Raw genomic sequence first — 17,728 nt, forward strand, 5'->3', positions numbered from 1 at the left:
GGCGCTGCGTCATCACGCAAGACAGTGCCCACGGCACAAGCACAGCAAAGGAAGGACAGACAGACGAAGAAGAGAAACGGACGAGGCGACAGGAATAGAGCAAAATAGAGGGAAAGGTGGTGGGGGGGGGGGGGGGGGGGGGGGGGATTAGGGTATCTGGCATGGGCATACACATACTTGTTTGCAAATCGGGTCGCACATCGGGCATCCAGGCAACGACGACCGTCAGGCCTAGGCAGCAGATGATGAGCCGTAGCCCAGTGCCAGGGCGGCTGCTGTGTCCAGTAATTAGCATTGTTGTTGACGACGACTACGACGACGATGAACGCTGAAGGTCTCTTCAAGTTGATGCTGTAGCTTAAGCCAAAGGCTGATGTCTGTCGCCCGCTTTTGAGCTCAATTGGAGATGTCTGCTCTGCTCTGATCGCACTTGAGCAAGCAACTACTTGTAGTATGGCTCGTTTGCTGTCGCTATTTCTGTTGCTATTCTGATGATTCAGCAGCGTCTTTTGCCGGCCACTCGCTCGAAGCTTGGTCTAGGTTGGTGGTGCTGCCGCTGGAGTGGTGCCAATGGGGCTGGCACGGCAATACTGGCAGCCTGGCTGGGGCCTGGCCTCGCTGACTGGTTTTAATCACTGACGTTTCTCATTCTGATGTCTGCCATTGTCGCTGATAGTTGCTGTTGTGATTGCTGTTGCTCTTGTAGTTGTTGTTGCTGCAGCTGCTGCTGCTGCTGGCATGGCTTGTAATTTGCAACAAGTACACTCCTCGTGTGTGTGTTGAGTTGCTGCTGTCCGCTGCTGTCCGATGACAACGACGACACAATAATTTACACCAAACAACAACAACAACAACAATGTGGATGTTGTTGTTTGTTTTATTTTAATGCAATTAGCTGACGACGCAAAAGGAAAACGCAAAATCTGCAATGAAAATGAAGAGATGGAAGGAAAGTGTGTTAGAAATAATTGGAATACGCGAGACCACAAGACCTCATCATCAGCGCGCAAGAAGAGTGCAACCGGAACGGATGGGGATGGCAGTGCCACAGATTGGCAGAGATATCCGCAAATGGGAAAACCTCATTTGTTTCTTCATTTGATAAATGTAATCAAATTAAATTAAATAATAATTAAATATTAATCCGTCTGGTTTTGCTTAAACTCCATTGCTTTGAGTGTTAAATTAAATAATTGCAGCGCAGTGTGTGTTAATTATATATTTAGCAGCTCTGCTGGAGCATAACTTTGTGTAATTTAAGTTGATTTATTTGTTAACACCATACATTTCGGTGGCTTGCACTTGAACTTCATTGGAAACTACCACATTATATTCATACTCTTTTTTATGGCTGTCTTAAAACCATAAATTCAAACGTTTGCTATAACTTTGGTGCTATAAATATGGTTTATTCCATATTTGATTTCACTATTTTGTTTGGTCTCATTTCATTACCGAATCAGTTAATTATATGTGATCTTATATAACGATTACAATCAACAAACAAAAAACTTGTTTCGTCTTTTATTATTTTTGTCGGCTACTTGCAAATTCTGCACACTTTCTTTTTTGGCTGTTTTTTCGTTATTTTTATTGCAGATTTCGACCACGAAACGAACTACGAACCGCGCGTGGGATGAACCGGGCAAACACTGAACACGAAAATGCAAACAGCAAACAAAGAAAGCCGCCGCCTGCCCTGCCCGACTGCCCTGCCCTGCCACACACACTTTCAAAGCCATTGCCGCGTAGCAGTTTGAGCAGCACTGCTCTGCTTGTAGCTTCGAAACTATGTGTCTGTGTGTTTATTTCGTCTCTCCTGCTCCTGGCTGTCGTGTCATGCTCTTTTCCTATGACTCACAAGGAAAACCTTTGGGTTTTGTGGGGAATCACGTTCGGTATTTTCCGCCAATTTCCCTTCTAATCAGCGCTCACCGGCGCGGCGGTTACAATGATGTTTTACAGGACGTGCCACGTACATTCCCCCCTGGCTCTTCCTTCCTTCCACCCTCTGTGACGAACACCGAATATCCACGGAATAGATAGGTGTGTTTTTCTCATTCACACACACACGTAATTTCCATTACAATCTCCACATGTGTGTCTTCAGGTTATCTTTTCACATTAAGATAAACACGAACGAATGTTATAGTTTCTCACGCACCCAGTCGGGTCGGTCGGTTACAGTTGGACAACTTTTACCTGACAGTCCGTCGATAAATTGCTTTATTGGCCAATTGAAGGTCAACCGACAGCAGCAACAATCGACTACTTGTTGTTTCGTGTCTCAGTAAATGGATGGACGGCAAAGATTCGTCTTTTTTCGACTTCTTTGGTGGTTGCTGGTGTCGTCTTTCCCAAGCGAAGGCTTTTCACGGCTCAGCCACCGCCACTTGGCCACTCTACCATTCAGCCAGTCACAGGTCAAGTGACCCGCCGCGACTCTTGGCCCATCTCTTGGGCCGTCGCTTAATGTGTTCGAATTATGGGGGTTGCGCCGTTGCCTCGCATCGTTGGCCTTTAGAACACGTACAAACACACCATAAAAGTGCATGATAAATATTATAAATTACATTTGAATACCCTCTTGAGCTGCTCAATTTATCATTCCCCTGTGATGTTTTTTTTCGTTGCTTAGTGAGGGCAGAGAAATCCACGAACTGTTGGTGGCCAAAAGCGAATGTGACTGGGCTCGGCCAAGAGAGTGTACTCTCTCTCAACAGCTTGGAGACTTTTTACATGTATAAATTAAGCAAAAAATGCTTTAGCGGTATGCTGAAACTTTAGCTAGCACTCGGGTCGATCAGTCTTATGGCTTCCATCATAATTTCCGTTAAACTTGGCCATGTTCTGCCGCTGCCATTTACTTGGATCGTTTCGGATGTCACCTATACGATGAGGTAGCTTAATTTGGGTCCATATTCATTAGAACTATATAGCCATAGCCATGGTTATCTTCAGGGGTTATTTATCACCTAAACTCGCCATAAAACTATGATGGCATTGTGGCAGTTCCGCGCGCTATACAAGACCTTCCAGTCATGTGTGTGAGATGCTTGTTTGCACAGAGAAACTCGCCTAATCATTCATGGACCTACTTTATAGAGTCTGATATGCTAATGTGCTCGGTAAACACTCTCCTAAAGGGTATGTCTAGCGATACTTGAGCTTAATTACAAGGGTATACCAGCTGCGGTTTAATCTAAAATGGTCATATTTTCGGTTTTAGTTGGGGAGGTTCTCATATTTCATAAGCCGCATTCGGTTCAATGCCAGGAAGTCCGTTCCGCTTCTGCCGGCCCATAAAAATACAAATACAAATACAATTATGGCCCAACTGGTCGTCGTCCGGCAGTCTGGCATTAATTACTATAACTCGAATTCGAGATCGGGTTACCCGCGTGTGCGTCTATGTGTCCAGGTCTCTCTACCTCGACTGATAAACAGCACTTTGAGCAGACGATGCTCAGGGTAGAGAAAACAGCTTCTTCCATCAAGATAATGTTCAAAAGTGTGTCACGTTTGACATTTGTTTGTGATTCTCCTCTATTCTATATGCCCGTCTGGACTGCTACTATCTCTTCCCGGGGTGTCGGCAGAGAACGTGTGGAAAGTGCGAGACTGTAGATAGCTCTCTCGAGCAGCAGCAAACTACCATAAAAAATTACAACGAACTATGAAACTGTCTTTTTACAGTATAATATGTACTCGTACGTGATCAATGGGGAATTGATTTTCGCGTGTAATTATTAGATATGGCATATAGACACATAGATACTCGGCACAGGCATCGTATCGCCCACGGCGGACTGGCTGGCACTCGAGAAACAAACAACCAGTTTTGGGTCTGGTAGCAAAAGCAAGTCGCAGGTCCGTGGGCGTTTTCATTAAGACGAAACAAGTGGCAACAGGTGGACTCGAGTGGATTCAAGTGGATGTTGCCTTATGGAGTCAAGCTGGCTGACTGGCTGGCTGGCTGGCTGTAGCTTTTGGACTCTTGTCGCTGATGTAATGCATAATGCATACAGCATGCAATCAATTCTGAAATTACTTTACTTGAATTTAATATTTATACTGCTGTTGTTTCCTTTCTTATCACTGCGTTGGTTCGTTGCACTGGCTCTTCCTCCATTTCCACATATCAAAATATGAGTACATAAAGAACTAGCGAGGCGGGGAGAGACGAGACTGAGGCGTATGTATTATCACCGGACTTCCGATGTATTCCAAAACATTGAGAGATGAATCATGAGGTGGAGAACCAGTTTGTCGGACAAATGTGGCAGCCATAGATGTAGAGATGATTCAGCTTAAACTTTACACATTAAAGCATTTGGAGTACACAAAAACACGGGCGTTAAACAAGCGTAACGAATATGGCGCGACAAGTTTTTCATTCACAAAAAACATCGAACAAACGAATAATCAATATTGATACGTAACGTGAAACGTGGGAGCGGAACGGAGACCAAGTTTCCAGTGGTGTCACAATTCTACTCTGCATTCACTTCTCTCCTCTCCGCTGGTCTCCTCTTCTAATCAAACAGCAAACAATTTGGACAGCTTGCACTGTGGGGTTAAGTGGGACGCGTTCCACTTCCACTTTCGGGTTTGACACTTGACTTGCAACGCACTTGGACAGGGGGAGAAAGAGAGAGAATGGAGACTGGGTGCTGCTTTACCGTTTGCTTGGCCACCTTTTTACAGTTTACAGTTTGTCAATGTGTGGCGCGGCGCACTATAAATTGATTATGCTGTTAATTTATTAAATTTTTTTGGACATCAAACTCGTTTTACAGTTCTTGGCTTAGACACACACAAACACTAACACCCAACACACACACTTTGCTATAATTGCTTTCTGCCTGGCCACCGCCTCAAAGCAAAGCACAGAACACAGCACAGGCCACAGCGCTTCGAAAAACAAGTCCAATTCACCTGTAGCTATAAGAGCGTAGCATAAAGTCGCGTCGCGTCACTTCTTGGCCAAGCGAGTGGATCGAGTAGAGCCAGCCACCGACTTTACCACTTTGGTTGCTGCTGCTTCTTGTTGGCTGTTGTTGCTGTTTACAGCGTTTACTCACACACGAAACAGCATAAACGCACACATGCACACACCACTACGATTTATTTTCTTGTATTACTTGTTTTTTATGCTTGCTTCAGCTTCAGCTTTAGCTTCATGTTGGGTTTTGTTTATATGTGTATGCGTTGTTGTTGCATGCGCATAAATTATTGTGAGGAGGAAAAAACACACGTCTGTACACAATAAAAACCTGTTTGTTGCTTTTATATGCCTCTGCGTCTCTCTGGGTGTGTACGAACGCTACGGGACGCTGTGCGGGGGTTGGGATTTGGTTTGATTTGTATGTAGATCGCCTACTTTAGACACTTTTCCTAGCCATCCTCGCACTAAATTTGCACCTTCTTTTCACTGCACTCTTTTCGCAGGCATTTGTGAGCCCTTTCAACTCACCAAAATTCATAAAAACATTTAAATAAATGATCAAATTAAGCGAAAACACGGAACACGAAAAAATGTATACACTTCACACTTTGACGGCCATTTTATTTTCAGTGTGACCGCAAAACTATCTATAGAATAGCCGTCGGGGCCTCGAAAATATACCGAAATATACTTTTTAATGTTCAAAATATACCGTAAAATATACCGATGGAAAACAAATGTATTTTTTTTCACCCACTAATCCGGCACGCAAAATATTCTCGTCGGAAAATGTAAGAGCACCTCTCCAATGCAACACCTTGCCTGAGGGCAACAAAAATCAATGATTGATAAATCGGATAAAATTATAGTTTTGGCGTTAAGAATTCTAAATAGCTAGCAATATCAAATAGAATATCAAAATCGTGGAATTTGATTTAAGATTACGGTAGTTTTACGGTATATTTTTGAAATTAGAAGGTATATTATGAAATATTTGTGTGAGTTTTGCGGGGTATATGATCGTTAATTCCGCGGTCACACTGGCGACCACCCCCAATTCGTGTTTAAATACAAAAATAATAAATAAATAATATGGATAAACTCAATTAAGAATAAAGTGCAATAAAACCAAACAACCAGGACGACCAGTGCAATTCAAAATGGGTGCAAAGTGAGTGAAATCATTTAATTTTCCAGACAGATTTGAAATTTTACCTGCGTGGGTGTATCTGTGAGTGGGCGGCTTTTGTGTGTGTATGTGGTGGCATTTCGGTGTTTGTTTTGAGCTGCCGCCTACTCACACCCACGTCCCGGCATGCGCATTTATGAAAATGCCGTAAGGAAGCCCCAACAAGCCGAGAAAACTAATCGATATTGATAAGATACAGATGCTGATGCAGCTGAAATGTGTATTGAATGTCAAGGACTCAATCGGCCCCACCAAATGAATGCACTTTGCATTGACATATAATTTGAGAGATAACTTGTGTCTGGATGGAGCACTGTAAGTGTTCCCCCGTTTGGTCGTACAAACAGATGTATGGGGAATTCCCTTAGATTGGAGGCAAGTCAAAGCTTTTTGACGGACTGCTCGTACCAAGATGATGTTGCAAATTGATTTGTATAAAGTGAATTGTCATATCGAAGGCTAGCAAGTGTTCGTAATTGCTTTTTAGTTGATCTACCGGATTGATTGTTATCTTATTGAACAAATTCTAACCCCGAAGTGGCATGAGAAAGAGACAATCCCTTGACGTCTCTCTCCACCTATTTGTAGGTGGACAAGCGCTTGTGTGATGTGATTTTTTTCTATCTTCATTCAAAATCAAAACTTGTTTCCCTGTTAATTATACCGTCTGACTACATTCGGCATAAAGATGAGTTGGGGGTCGTCGACTAGACAGTTTCGTGTCGACCATAGATAGGCCATCATGTCTCTGTCTCTGCCTCTGCCTCTGCCTTGTGGATTGTGCGCAGTGAGTAAGGCCAAATGAGTCGGCAAGATCCGATTCAAGCAGACTTCAATCTTAAATCTTCAAATCTCGCATAGCTCCTTGTGATTCTGCTCGTGCACCTGTCGGCATCGGCGCCACCAACACTCGTGCCACAAATTCGCACTAATGGCTTCCAGCTGGAGCCTCTCGAGAACACATACTACCTCAGGTACCGCTATTCGAGCGACAATCGATTCAACGGTTGATTCTGATTCATCAGTTCCTCCCGGGTTTCATAGCATTCAGCATACGGATGGGACTATTCGCCGGGAATCTGTGAAAGAGCTTGCTCCGGGGCTGCTGCAAGTTGAGGGTGTCATCAATCAGCCCTTCGCGGAGCTGGGCACCTCGCTGGTGGTCACCTATCGGGCTGGACCCGATGGCTACGTGGCCAAGTATACGTATGGCAAGGGCCCGCCCACACCGCCGCCCCAGCTGCCGCAATTCCTCAGTCCCAATGCCTTAAAGTCTTCGGTGGGCTAGATCCGAGGCGAATCTATTGAATGAATAAAACCCCTTCAGAAACAGAATCATCAACTGGTTTTTTTCAAAATAAAACATAATTTCATAGGCATTCAATTTAGTATTAGTGACTGACTCTGTTCAGGCATTAGTTAGCACGTTAAAGCCAGTTTTCGGCTAACATAAATGAAGGCTAGAATTATCAGTCTCAAGCCAACAGTCACGGACAAAGCACCAGCCACGGACATGTCTTTTGCTACACTGTTTAGCACGGTGAGCTCTCCACTCCACTCGAAGATCTCCGCTAATCTCTCGTTTAGCTGCTAGTGTTTTCAGTTATTCTGAGTGGTTCCAACGCGGCGCCCCAGCCTGCTGCACAGCTCGTGCCGCACATTGACTTGGAAGATTTCCAACTCAAGCCGGAGGATAACATGTACTCTCTGAGGTAGATACTGGACATAGAACATCAGAGACTGCTCTCAATGCGACTTTTATTCTCATAGAATATATCTTCCGGATATGGCAACGCGTGAGGAGTACGTGGAGCTGATTGATCCGGGTGTGCTTCAGGTCAGGGGCTCGCTAAGTCAGACGTTTGCCGATCAGGGCCTCGACTTGGAGGTGCTCTATGAGGCTGGTCCCTATGGCTATGTGGCCCAGTATAGATATGGGAAGGCTACGGCCACGGACTTGCCTCCTATCCTGGGGCTGCCTGGTAATGTTCTCAAATCCATTGTCGGTTAAAATTTTCTTGAAATAAAAACAAACAAATAACTTTGGATTGTCCCTTGATAGAGGCTGTAAAACTCTGGTTCTCTAACCAGAAGATGCTAAAACTGTTTGTTAGTGGTGAGTTTCAGACTCTCTTGAAACCTCTCAAACTGTTGCCTGCTGAACATCTCTCAATTGCTGGTCGCTCTAAAACCTATTTTTTCGCTCTCTTTCCGCTATCTTCTATTGCTGCTGTAGCTCTAGGCGCCCGCCTGCAACTGTAAATGATACATTTGGCATTGAATTACGTCGCGTGATCGATTCATGGCAAATGCATATGAATTTACATATAACACACCACCCCCAACCCAACACAACCGCAGCGATTGTACATTTACAAAACAAGCTGAAGCTTTCACCTCAGTTCTCACTGCCTCACCTTTGGGTACACTTCCAGCAGCAGCAGCTGTAGCTCCGCTCCGTTCCTCTGCAATCGTGAGCGGCATGCTGAACATTCACGCAGCTCTCCCATATCACATATCACATTTACGAACGACCGACCCGACTAGGCTAGGCCACACAGTTGGCACTCTGTCGCGGTATTGGCTTGTTGACTTATCAATCGGCAGCGGGCACCAGGCAGCAGCAGCAGCAGCCACGCCGATAAGCTGCCACGATGCAGCGTTAGTCTCGTTTCGGAATAACCGATATATTCGTAGATTGTTGTCATAGCAGCAGCAGCAATGTTTAAAGATTGGCGAAGGCAGCGGAGCCGCAGCCACAGGCGCTGGCGACACCACCAACAGCAGCCACAGAAGCCTCCATCCGATAGGTGCAAGTGACTCGTAAACTGTGGATTTAAACAAAACGTTTTGTGACGTTTTTCTGGTTTTTCTCTTGCACAGGGAAACAATGATTGTGTTTGTCTACGACACGGAGTGCCTGAAGGAAGAGGCGGATGATCCGATTAAGGCGGTGCTGTACTTCCATCCCAGCTGGGTCTCCGACTACCAGAAAGTTGCCCTCTGCGGCCAGTTGATGGGAACGACGTACTTCCTCAAGGACTGCTTCTTCAAGCCACGCGTTCTTTCCTTGCAGAATGGCAAGTTTGTGCTCAAGGAATTCGGACGCTTCACACTAGTGAGTGGGGGGACAGCAGCAACGACAGATCCGATCCTAACTGGCTTTCCTCTCTTTCAGGCTGTTGGAACCGATCGAAATATCAGTGATGAGAACCTGGAACATCGCGCGGAGCTGCTGAGCTCACTGCTCAAGTTCTTTCATCGTGACCTGCAGACGCTGTACGACCAGTACGCCGTGCCGCCCGCTCCGAACACCAGGAATCTGTGCGACAAGCTGTACCAGATCTTCGAGACATATTTGCCCATGATGCACCGCAACGGAGACACATTCCAGAACGTTCCTCGTCTCCGCATGCCCAAGGTGAGTGCGGTGATTGCAAGCGGGGTTCCTTTTAACATTGTTTGTGTCCTTTCCAGACCGCCAGTCACATCTTCCTGGAGGCCATACAGGTGCTGCAGAGTTGCCAGGAGACAAAGGGCATACTGGGCGGAGTCATTCTCTATCACAACAAGTACGACGCAACAGCGGCACACCAACTCTTGGCTGTTTACTGACTTCATCTGTGTTTTCTCTCCTCTGTCAGGGTGGTGGCCTCGCAGCTGAGCGACGTGGTGACCAAGAAACTGGTCCTAACCGATCCTCGGCACATCCGCAACGCCGCAGAGCAGTTGACAACGCAACAGTTCCACGTCCCGTATGGCGTGCAGATGATGGTCGTGTACTTGGAGCAGAAACAGTACCGACAGATGGCTGCGGATGCACAGCGTGCCCAGAATCTGCTGATGATTACGGCGCAGACGCAGAATGGGCTGCCGTTTACGAGTGCCAAGCGGAAGCTGAAGCGGGACAAGTCGCTGATCTTTACACACATTCCCGAGGAGGAGCAGGCAACGGTGGACCCGCTGGCGACAATGCCAGCAGCCCGACCCAAGTCCATGCGTCCCACATTCCTGCCGCTGCGGCACAAGAACATGCACAGCAGGGAGCTGCCCGAGACCGGCACGGGGGCGATCAACTTTGACGAGACGGACTCGTATCCCGAGTTCATTGGACGCACGAGTGTGTGCAATACGCCCATGACGGAGAACAAGGTGCTGCCGGTGGCCAGCGTGATGTCCATTTGCGCCGATCCCGAGGAGCTGCCGCTCGCCGAAGATGGCCACAACTTCAACGACAAGGCGGAGTCGCGGCGCCAATCGCTCAAGTCGGATGTGGAGAAGTTCTTCTCGAACTTTATCATCAATCCCAGCAAGCAGTTTACGCGCCGCAAGTCCTCCGCTGATCTGCAAGACGCCCTGCGGGCCATCTCCAAGAAGATACGCAGCTTCACGCCGAACTTCCGGACGGATGTCAACCGGAATGGCAGCGGCAATGGCAGTGGCAGCGGCAGTGCCAGCGATGATCTGTCCTCCCCCTCGCCCGACTATTCGGAGTACGATGAGAACAGCAGCGCCCGCACCATCAACGATCCCACATACCCGGTGTTTATTGCCAACGGCAAGCAGATCTCGCGCAACCTGTTCCAGCAGTTTCTCGATCAGTATTACAAGCTGTGGGGCGTCGCCAGTGCGCAGGCCCACCAGGATGCCGAGCTGGCAGCGCTTGTGGCCGAATTCCAGGAGTTCAACAAGGAAGTCCACAAGCTGGACGAGCACATGCGTCAGCAGGCACTGGCTGACGGCTCCGATGATCCGAATCTCAATCTGTCAACCCGTCAAGTGGTCAAGTCCCCCATGGAGAAGAGCGCCATGAGTCTGCCGCTCAAGCCAGCGGGGGACTTGTGCGGCGTGGAGCCAGCTGCCGCAGCTCCCCTGCAGCGAGGCGCCGGACGTAGTGGTGCTGGTGGTGTACCGCTGACTCCGCTCATGGCAAAGCTCTCGGTGTTGGCCCTCAGCGAGACGCCCTCCATTGAGATTTTGACTCCACTGACCAGCAGCATGGTCTTTCCATCCCGCAGCTTCGTCAAGTGTGAGGACGCAGTGGATGCCTTTGCGGCACAGTCCATTGTGCCAGTGAATCCAGCGCCCAGCCTGGCAAATGGCATGCAACGCACGGAACTCTACACCTGCGGACAGAAGAACATGACGCTGCTGCTGCTCATGGAGGAGGGCACCTCCCAGAAGCAGGAAGTGGTCCAAAAGATGGTAAGTTTATGCCTGCGCTGTCCTCTGATATATTCTAATTAGATCTCCCTCTGTTTAGTTTGACATTTGTGTGGCGAAATTCCCCCACATGGAATCTCAATTGAGTCAAACGCTGAATGCCAATCTGGAGGGCGATATGCCTGATTACAGCAACTACAGCTTCATGTGTGTGGATGCCAAATGGGATGTTTTGGAGCGCAGTGGACCGTGGAATTCATTGGAGCTGAAAATACTCGAGAGCATGCATACCGCAGACTCCGATGGGAAGCACGGTGGCCTGACGGACTTGATTTTACGGTGGGTAGCATACAGCTAGATAAATAAACCAAATCTAATGCCAATTATTGACACTTGTAGATCCCAGGATTCCGTTTACTATCGCCACAAGTGCGGACGGACAGAGTTCTACTACAAGGAGCCGACCCACCGTATCAATGGCATACCGCCGCCCTCGGATCCAGTCAGCAACATACAAAATCGTGCCAAGGCGCAGCTGGAGCGTGATCACTCCTACATGTTGTTCTAGGAACAAATAACCAAAAACCATTACAAAATGGAATAGTATCATATTGAATACTCGCATGCTTAACCAAAAGAAAACAGAAATTGTTTATTGTGGGGCTGATGCCTGCTTCGGCGCCCACAAAATGCCAACATTATGCCATCCGCTGTTAACTTACTTTGCCATCCTTAAACGTCCCTGGCCGTCCATTTGGCAGCCCCTTGAATTGTGCTTGAAGAACCGAGAAATATCAACCATCTCCTCCCGCTGTCCATATCATCAAGTGAACAATTTTAAACAAGTTTTACCTTTTATATGCAATTTACAAGCGACAAGAACATGAAGACAGAGACATGTCTTTCGTTCGATTTTAAAAACAAGGTATCAGAGGGGTACTACCCTTTGACCACATATTTTCCTATGCACAATTCAAGAGGCTGGCAGGCAGACTCGACTCGAGCCAGCGAATTAATTTGCATTTCGTTTTTGCTCGTTTCAAACTTGAATGTAAAGTACAAAAAATGTTTTCTAAGCTTTTGTTTGCAATGTCCAGCACTGTTGTTTAATTTATAAGCGATATGATTGAACATTTCCATTATTTAATTAGTTTTTAGTTGTGCGGAGAAGAGCGGGAAGATAAGCCAAAGAATGTAGTTTATATTTCGAATGTAAATATGCAGCGCAGTGGGAAAATAGTTTATGTTTAGATTCAATTATGTGTAACCCAAATTGGTTTTATGCCCAAACTAGTAGTGTGTTTTAATAACTAATCTAAAGCTTAGCTCAGCTGTTTCTCCTACGTGTAATATTATTATCAAACAAAGAAGTTTTAAGCGCTTTGTGCCAATTAAAAGGAGTTTAATTACCCATAGAATGTGTGCGTGAGTGTGGAAAGTGAATGTGAATGTATGGAAAGTGAGTGTAGAACCAGGGAATGTACAACTTAAAGTGTTGCTACGAAATGAGGCAAGCAGGGCAACTATTTTGTGTTGATTTTAGCTTGAATATATATACCAAAAAGATGATTATTTATACATATAAATAGACATACATATTCCCATATTGATAACCGAATGAATCTACGTGTAGATTTTCAAAATAAAAACCAACCAAATCGTTGTTTCAGACAAATACTTTCGAGGTCTTTGAGGCAACTAAAACTATGACTGATGCTTCTACTTATAGCTAATCTTATATCCATGCCTATGGCATCTTCATAACTATCCAAGGAACACGATTATAATACTTGTAGTGATAATAGTCGTAGGCAAGCTTGCCCAGTATGAGAAGTATGAGGCTGGCCAGCACGCCATTCAGCCAGTCAATGGGATGTATCTGCGAGCCACTCTCCGCACTCACATTGCACATGTCCTGCCGACTGAGACTGAGCACCTTGGCCAGCCGCAGCTCATCCTCCTGCATATAGGTGCACGTCACATTCCACGCATCCCTCACAATGTCTCGGTACTTGTTGAGCAGCTCCCGCAGTCGCATGCCAAACTTGCAGGTGCAGTGCCAGGGATTCTTGCTCAGCAGCAACAGATTCGCATTCTCATTGTCGTTCAGCGCATTGTCCAGGGCATAGACGTGCAGCTTACGCAGATTGTTGCCACGCAGATTGAAGAGGCGAAAGTTCTGCAGCCAGAAAGTGTTCTCCAGATCGTCCACATTCGAGATGCGATTGTTCTCCAGATGCACATCCACCACATGGCGGTAGTGGGGATTGTCCCGCAGCGGATTGATGTCGCTGATCTGGCATAGAAGTGGAGCTAAAACTACGACCCTTTGGCACAATCTTGTCTCTCACCGTCTCTTACCAGATTATCGTTGATGGTCAGCGTTGTTGTGTTCTCTGGCAGATAGGCGGGCAGGCTGTGGAACTGCATGTGGGAGCAGTTGACCGTGTACAGTGGAATGTGTGTCTTGGGCAGAATGTGATGCATCAGGCAGGTGCAGTTCCTGAGGTCCGGATGCGACTGGCACTCCTTTTTCAGCTCCTAAGAATGGGAAGCATCAGCTAGAGTCAGAGTATCGTTGAGAGTCCCACAATGCTCACCAATTTGTAGTGCATCACCAGCAGCATCTGTCGCTCCTTGTACTTGCGATCGGTGCACAGCAGCTCATCCCGATCCACCACGAGGCGCCCCTTCTCGGGCTGCAGCAGCAGCCACTTGAAGTTACGCGTGCAGTTCCAGGGATTGCCGGCCAGGTAGAGCTGCTCAAAGGAGCGTGGCAGCAGCAGCGGCCCATCCAGCTGGATGAGCTGATTCCAGCGCAAATCTAAGACCTTCAGTGTGTGCACCCGCTTGAAGGTGCGCGCCGAAATGTACGAGAGGTTCGTCCACGAGATGTTGATGCTCTGCAGATAGGCCATTTCGGGAAAGTCAAAGGTGAACTCCGTGAAGCCGCTGTACTCGATGGTCAGAGCGCGCAGTCTGGGCAGTTTCTGCAGCTCGCCCAGGAACCTGGTGGCATCCAGCGGCCAGCCACACAGCAGCATTTGCTGTGCAGGCAGCGGCTTGCCCAGCTTTCTACAGTCAAGGAGAGTCAATTTAGGAACAAACCATTGGGTAAGGTGCAGCTCAAACTCACGCCAATGCACCCAGGTTGTTCATGCCGCCGTAGCACTTGAGGAACCCATTGCGGCTCAATCTGGAGCAGTTGCCGCCCGCAGCCTCTGGCATGGAGGTCCAGTTAAAGCAGCTCTGACTGTAGCCAGCCGGCATTCTCATGGTCGTGCTTGGGATGGCCTCAAACGCTGTCAACGTCGTTGTCGTCTCATTGCTGTCAACAGCCGTGACGTGGTGGAGTCTAGGAAAACGGGTAAATTGGTAAGTAAATAATTTGGTTCAACCCTACACATCTCTGCCCGATGGCTTTGTGGTCTATTTTTAGCTCAGTCAGCTATCCACAACTGGTGATAATTCCGTCGCACTGCGGACACGGGACCCGCGACCCGCGACTCTCGTTTAGGGCTTGATAAGCAGACGCCAGGTAAGTCTTGATTGCTTTTGGGAAAAACACAGCCTCAGATAGAGACTAAATAATTAGAGCTAGTTACTAGTTGTAAGAGGTTATATCAGCGGTACGAGTGGAGAGGTTTCATCTCAAATATGAGTAGAAGTTTTCGGGTTTTGGTTTACTTTTAACGAACAGACTTGGGTAAATATATTCTAGATATTCTTCCTAGAGTTCCACTACTCAAGTACGAGTTAATCTGCGTAGTATGGGCTGTTGTTTGCACTGTCTATACGCTATATAGCTATTCTATTAGCGAGCAGAGAGCCCAAAGTATATCACATGATGCTCTCACTTAGCACGTACAGAGGTGGCAGATCGCTGTGTGACAACATTTCCGAGAGCTGTCAATGTTTACCAGGAATTATTTGGGTATTTGGTGGAGATATAATCTTGAAACTGGATAAAGTCGTTGCTCTTTCAGATGAATGTACAAAGATGCTGAACAACTGAGCGCTTTATAACCCACAAGCTGCTGGTTACACTTTCAGTTACAGATAATCTTATATATCAATCGACTTGTATATCCCGCCGTGTTCTTTGCCATATATCATATGTATGTTTGTGTGTCTAACACACAATTAGCAACTATTCGTAGCACTCGGTTCGCCTTCGAGGTGTTAAAATGAACAATTCACAATTGGAAATATAAGAATAGACATTCGAAAATATTTACTTAATAAAAAGTCGACAAGAAATAACTATAGTTTCGTAGCAGCTTTGTTTGCAGTCAAATTCAAGGGGCAGCAACAATTTGTGAACAATAAATATTTGATTACTTATGTTGGGGTCTTTAATCGTGCCATTCCTTAATATAAACCACTCATGCCGAAACTCTTTCTCTCTCTTTTTCTCTGAGTGAAAATTATCGTTAATTAGCATTGGCAAATTCTTAAAGTACACGAAATGCCAAAACCAGACCTGAATTCATTATTTTTCAGTTAATTCTGCCACGAAATTGATCTTTATTTATTCGTAGAAGTTTCCCCCAACGTGCACCATGGCGTATGATTAATAAAGATTCGTCTCTGAGGCGCGCCGCAATGTCAGATATTAATTGAAAAGTTTCACTTGTAGAGCATTTATGTCCATTGAGTGTGTTCTCTGGCGTCACAGGCGTTTCATTTAGACAATCATATCGGTTCGATTTGGTTCGGCAAGTGGCAGAGGAATAAAAGATGAAATTTATGGCTAATTTATGGGATAAGTGTTGGGGCCAGCACAACACACGCTGGGTTATGCTGCCAAAAGGGAGCTCCCGTGCCTTCAATTTTCAATATTTATTGTGGCACCATCCACACAGATAAGAATCGATAAAAGGTAATCTTTTATTTGGTTTCTTCTTCGTACGAACCCCCCAGACAATGCTTCGACACTTGAAACAGGTCTATCAATTCAACAATGTAAATAAATCTGAATAAATCTACTTATGAAACGCTCACGGCAGCGGCTGTCAATTGCTTTTGATTCGTTTGGCGATTGACAGAACAGAAAATAGACAAAAGAGGAGGCGAAATGAGATCGCCATTGAATGCCTACCGAAATCCGCAGCTATCCGTATTCCAGATCTAATGGCATTTTGGTGTTGTATGAATTTGATAAATAAAATAAAAATAAACGCCTTGTGATAAGACTGTCAAAATAGAATATCTCAAAAAAATATCACATTTCCCTTCCGTGAAGGCAAAGAAGTTCTCTGCAGACTTCTCTATGTGGGGTGTGGTGTTGCATAGATAAGTAAAGTCGTAGAAGACTCGCAGCAATCGGTGGGACTTTGACTTGAATGCTGAGGAAGTTGCTACCGCTACCTGGGAAATATACGGCCTCTAATTATGTCTCTGGCATAGTAAATCTCAGCAATCTCAAAGTGTCAACAGAGATGACAAGTAGAACTACAAAACTATTGCAAGAAATGCTCCACCAATGTGTGGGGTTGATGTTGATGTTTTATATTTTGTGTTGGCTTTGTATCAATTGGACTTTATATTAACCATAAAACCCAATCAGCACGGATCCAATAAAGAGCCCCGCTCTCTGATTTGGTTTCAACGATAACTTTGGCACGGGTAGAGGCGGTTTAACCCACATATGGAATGGCCCAGAATAGGATTTAGTGTGCTTATTAATAAATAAGCTAGACTAAACACAGACACAGATGAGTGCTGTAAACACTTGATAAGAGCCATAGACACACATTTGCTTACATGACACCAAAATGCGCATACGCCGCTTTACCTCATCATCGAGACCATCACCAAGAGCAGCGAAAGGGCGCCACTCACAGACCACTTTTCATGCGTACACCCACGGATGTTGGCTCGCCGTGCCATGATCTCTTTTAACAACAGGAACCAAAGTCTATTTTGGGATATTGTTTATGCAAATTTTGTTTAATTTTCACGTGGAATACGAAAACTTATTCCATTGTCACAAAAGTTTGTTGCCGAAATTTGTCGAAATTTAGCGCACATAATTAGGAACATATTTATTTTAATATCGCTAAGCAGGCATGGCTGATGTTCCGCTGTTTAATCGCCACTTAATATCCGCGGGTGTCTCTTCGCTGCCATGTGCCCAAGTTCTGTGCTCTGTTTTGTGCTGCTCTTTGCGCGCTTTAAGTTCAAATGAGGCGCGTTTGCGAATCGCTGGTTGATTTTGGTTGGTTCTTCCTCTTTGACGCCACAGATCTCCACCAAAAACAGCTGACCAGAGCGGAGAGAGGAGAGTGTGAGAGCGCGTGAGAGCCGTTACGTGGGGGGCTCGTTCGTATCTCGGAGCAGCTGTTTGGGGTGAGGTTGTTGATTTACGATCACTTTCAGGGTCGATGTTTGTTGTGTGTTCGTATTAAATGATGTGCATATGTTTC

At 46.1% G+C, this 17,728-nt stretch overlaps 4 protein-coding genes across 6 annotated transcripts in view; 2 read left to right on the top strand and 2 right to left on the bottom strand.

The window, feature by feature from the left end:
* The window catches only part of LOC117579416 (semaphorin-1A), a 6,071-nt gene extending 5,137 nt beyond the window's left edge, over positions 1 to 934 (bottom strand). The window contains exon 1 of one of the 2 annotated variants that reach the window (XM_034265299.1): positions 178 to 934. In XM_034265299.1, coding sequence (XP_034121190.1) covers positions 178 to 295 — 118 coding nt within the window. In that variant the 5' untranslated portion in view covers positions 296 to 934. The remainder of the gene's footprint in view (positions 1 to 177) is intronic. The other variant, XM_034265307.1, reaches the window with a different exon arrangement.
* A 5,048-nt stretch (positions 935 to 5,982) lies between these two features.
* LOC117587091 lies at positions 5,983 to 12,301 on the top strand. Of its 2 annotated transcripts, none has more exons than XM_034277576.1 (7): positions 5,983 to 6,119; positions 9,021 to 9,255; positions 9,316 to 9,558; positions 9,615 to 9,709; positions 9,782 to 11,342; positions 11,401 to 11,639; positions 11,700 to 12,301. In XM_034277576.1, exons 1-7 carry the CDS (start codon positions 6,109 to 6,111, stop codon positions 11,866 to 11,868), a joined length of 2,553 nt encoding a protein of 850 aa, XP_034133467.1. In that variant the 5' UTR covers positions 5,983 to 6,108; the 3' UTR covers positions 11,869 to 12,301. The 2 variants fall into 2 exon arrangements, with proteins under 2 accessions (XP_034133467.1, XP_034133458.1); XM_034277567.1 differs by lacking the exon at positions 5,983 to 6,119 and adding an exon at positions 8,719 to 8,947.
* On the top strand, positions 6,862 to 7,445 carry LOC117587170. The gene is made up of 3 exons (XM_034277686.1): positions 6,862 to 6,924; positions 6,999 to 7,111; positions 7,182 to 7,445. The coding sequence occupies exons 1-3, from the start codon at positions 6,880 to 6,882 to the stop codon at positions 7,423 to 7,425; spliced, it is 402 nt and encodes a 133-aa protein (XP_034133577.1). The 5' UTR covers positions 6,862 to 6,879; the 3' UTR covers positions 7,426 to 7,445.
* A 146-nt stretch (positions 12,302 to 12,447) lies between the features above and the next one.
* LOC117587109 (protein singed wings 2) lies at positions 12,448 to 17,480 on the bottom strand. The gene is made up of 5 exons (XM_034277606.1): positions 17,098 to 17,480; positions 14,437 to 14,655; positions 13,901 to 14,375; positions 13,662 to 13,841; positions 12,448 to 13,596 (listed from the first exon to the last, which is right to left on the bottom strand). Exons 1-5 carry the CDS (start codon positions 17,190 to 17,192, stop codon positions 13,048 to 13,050), a joined length of 1,518 nt encoding a protein of 505 aa, XP_034133497.1. The 5' UTR covers positions 17,193 to 17,480; the 3' UTR covers positions 12,448 to 13,047.
* Between the last annotated feature and the right edge of the window lie 248 nt (positions 17,481 to 17,728).

The sequence above is a fragment of the Drosophila guanche genome, unplaced genomic scaffold, assembly GCF_900245975.1.
Source record: "Drosophila guanche unplaced genomic scaffold, DGUA_6, whole genome shotgun sequence".
NCBI classification, from domain to species: domain Eukaryota; kingdom Metazoa; phylum Arthropoda; class Insecta; order Diptera; family Drosophilidae; genus Drosophila; species Drosophila guanche.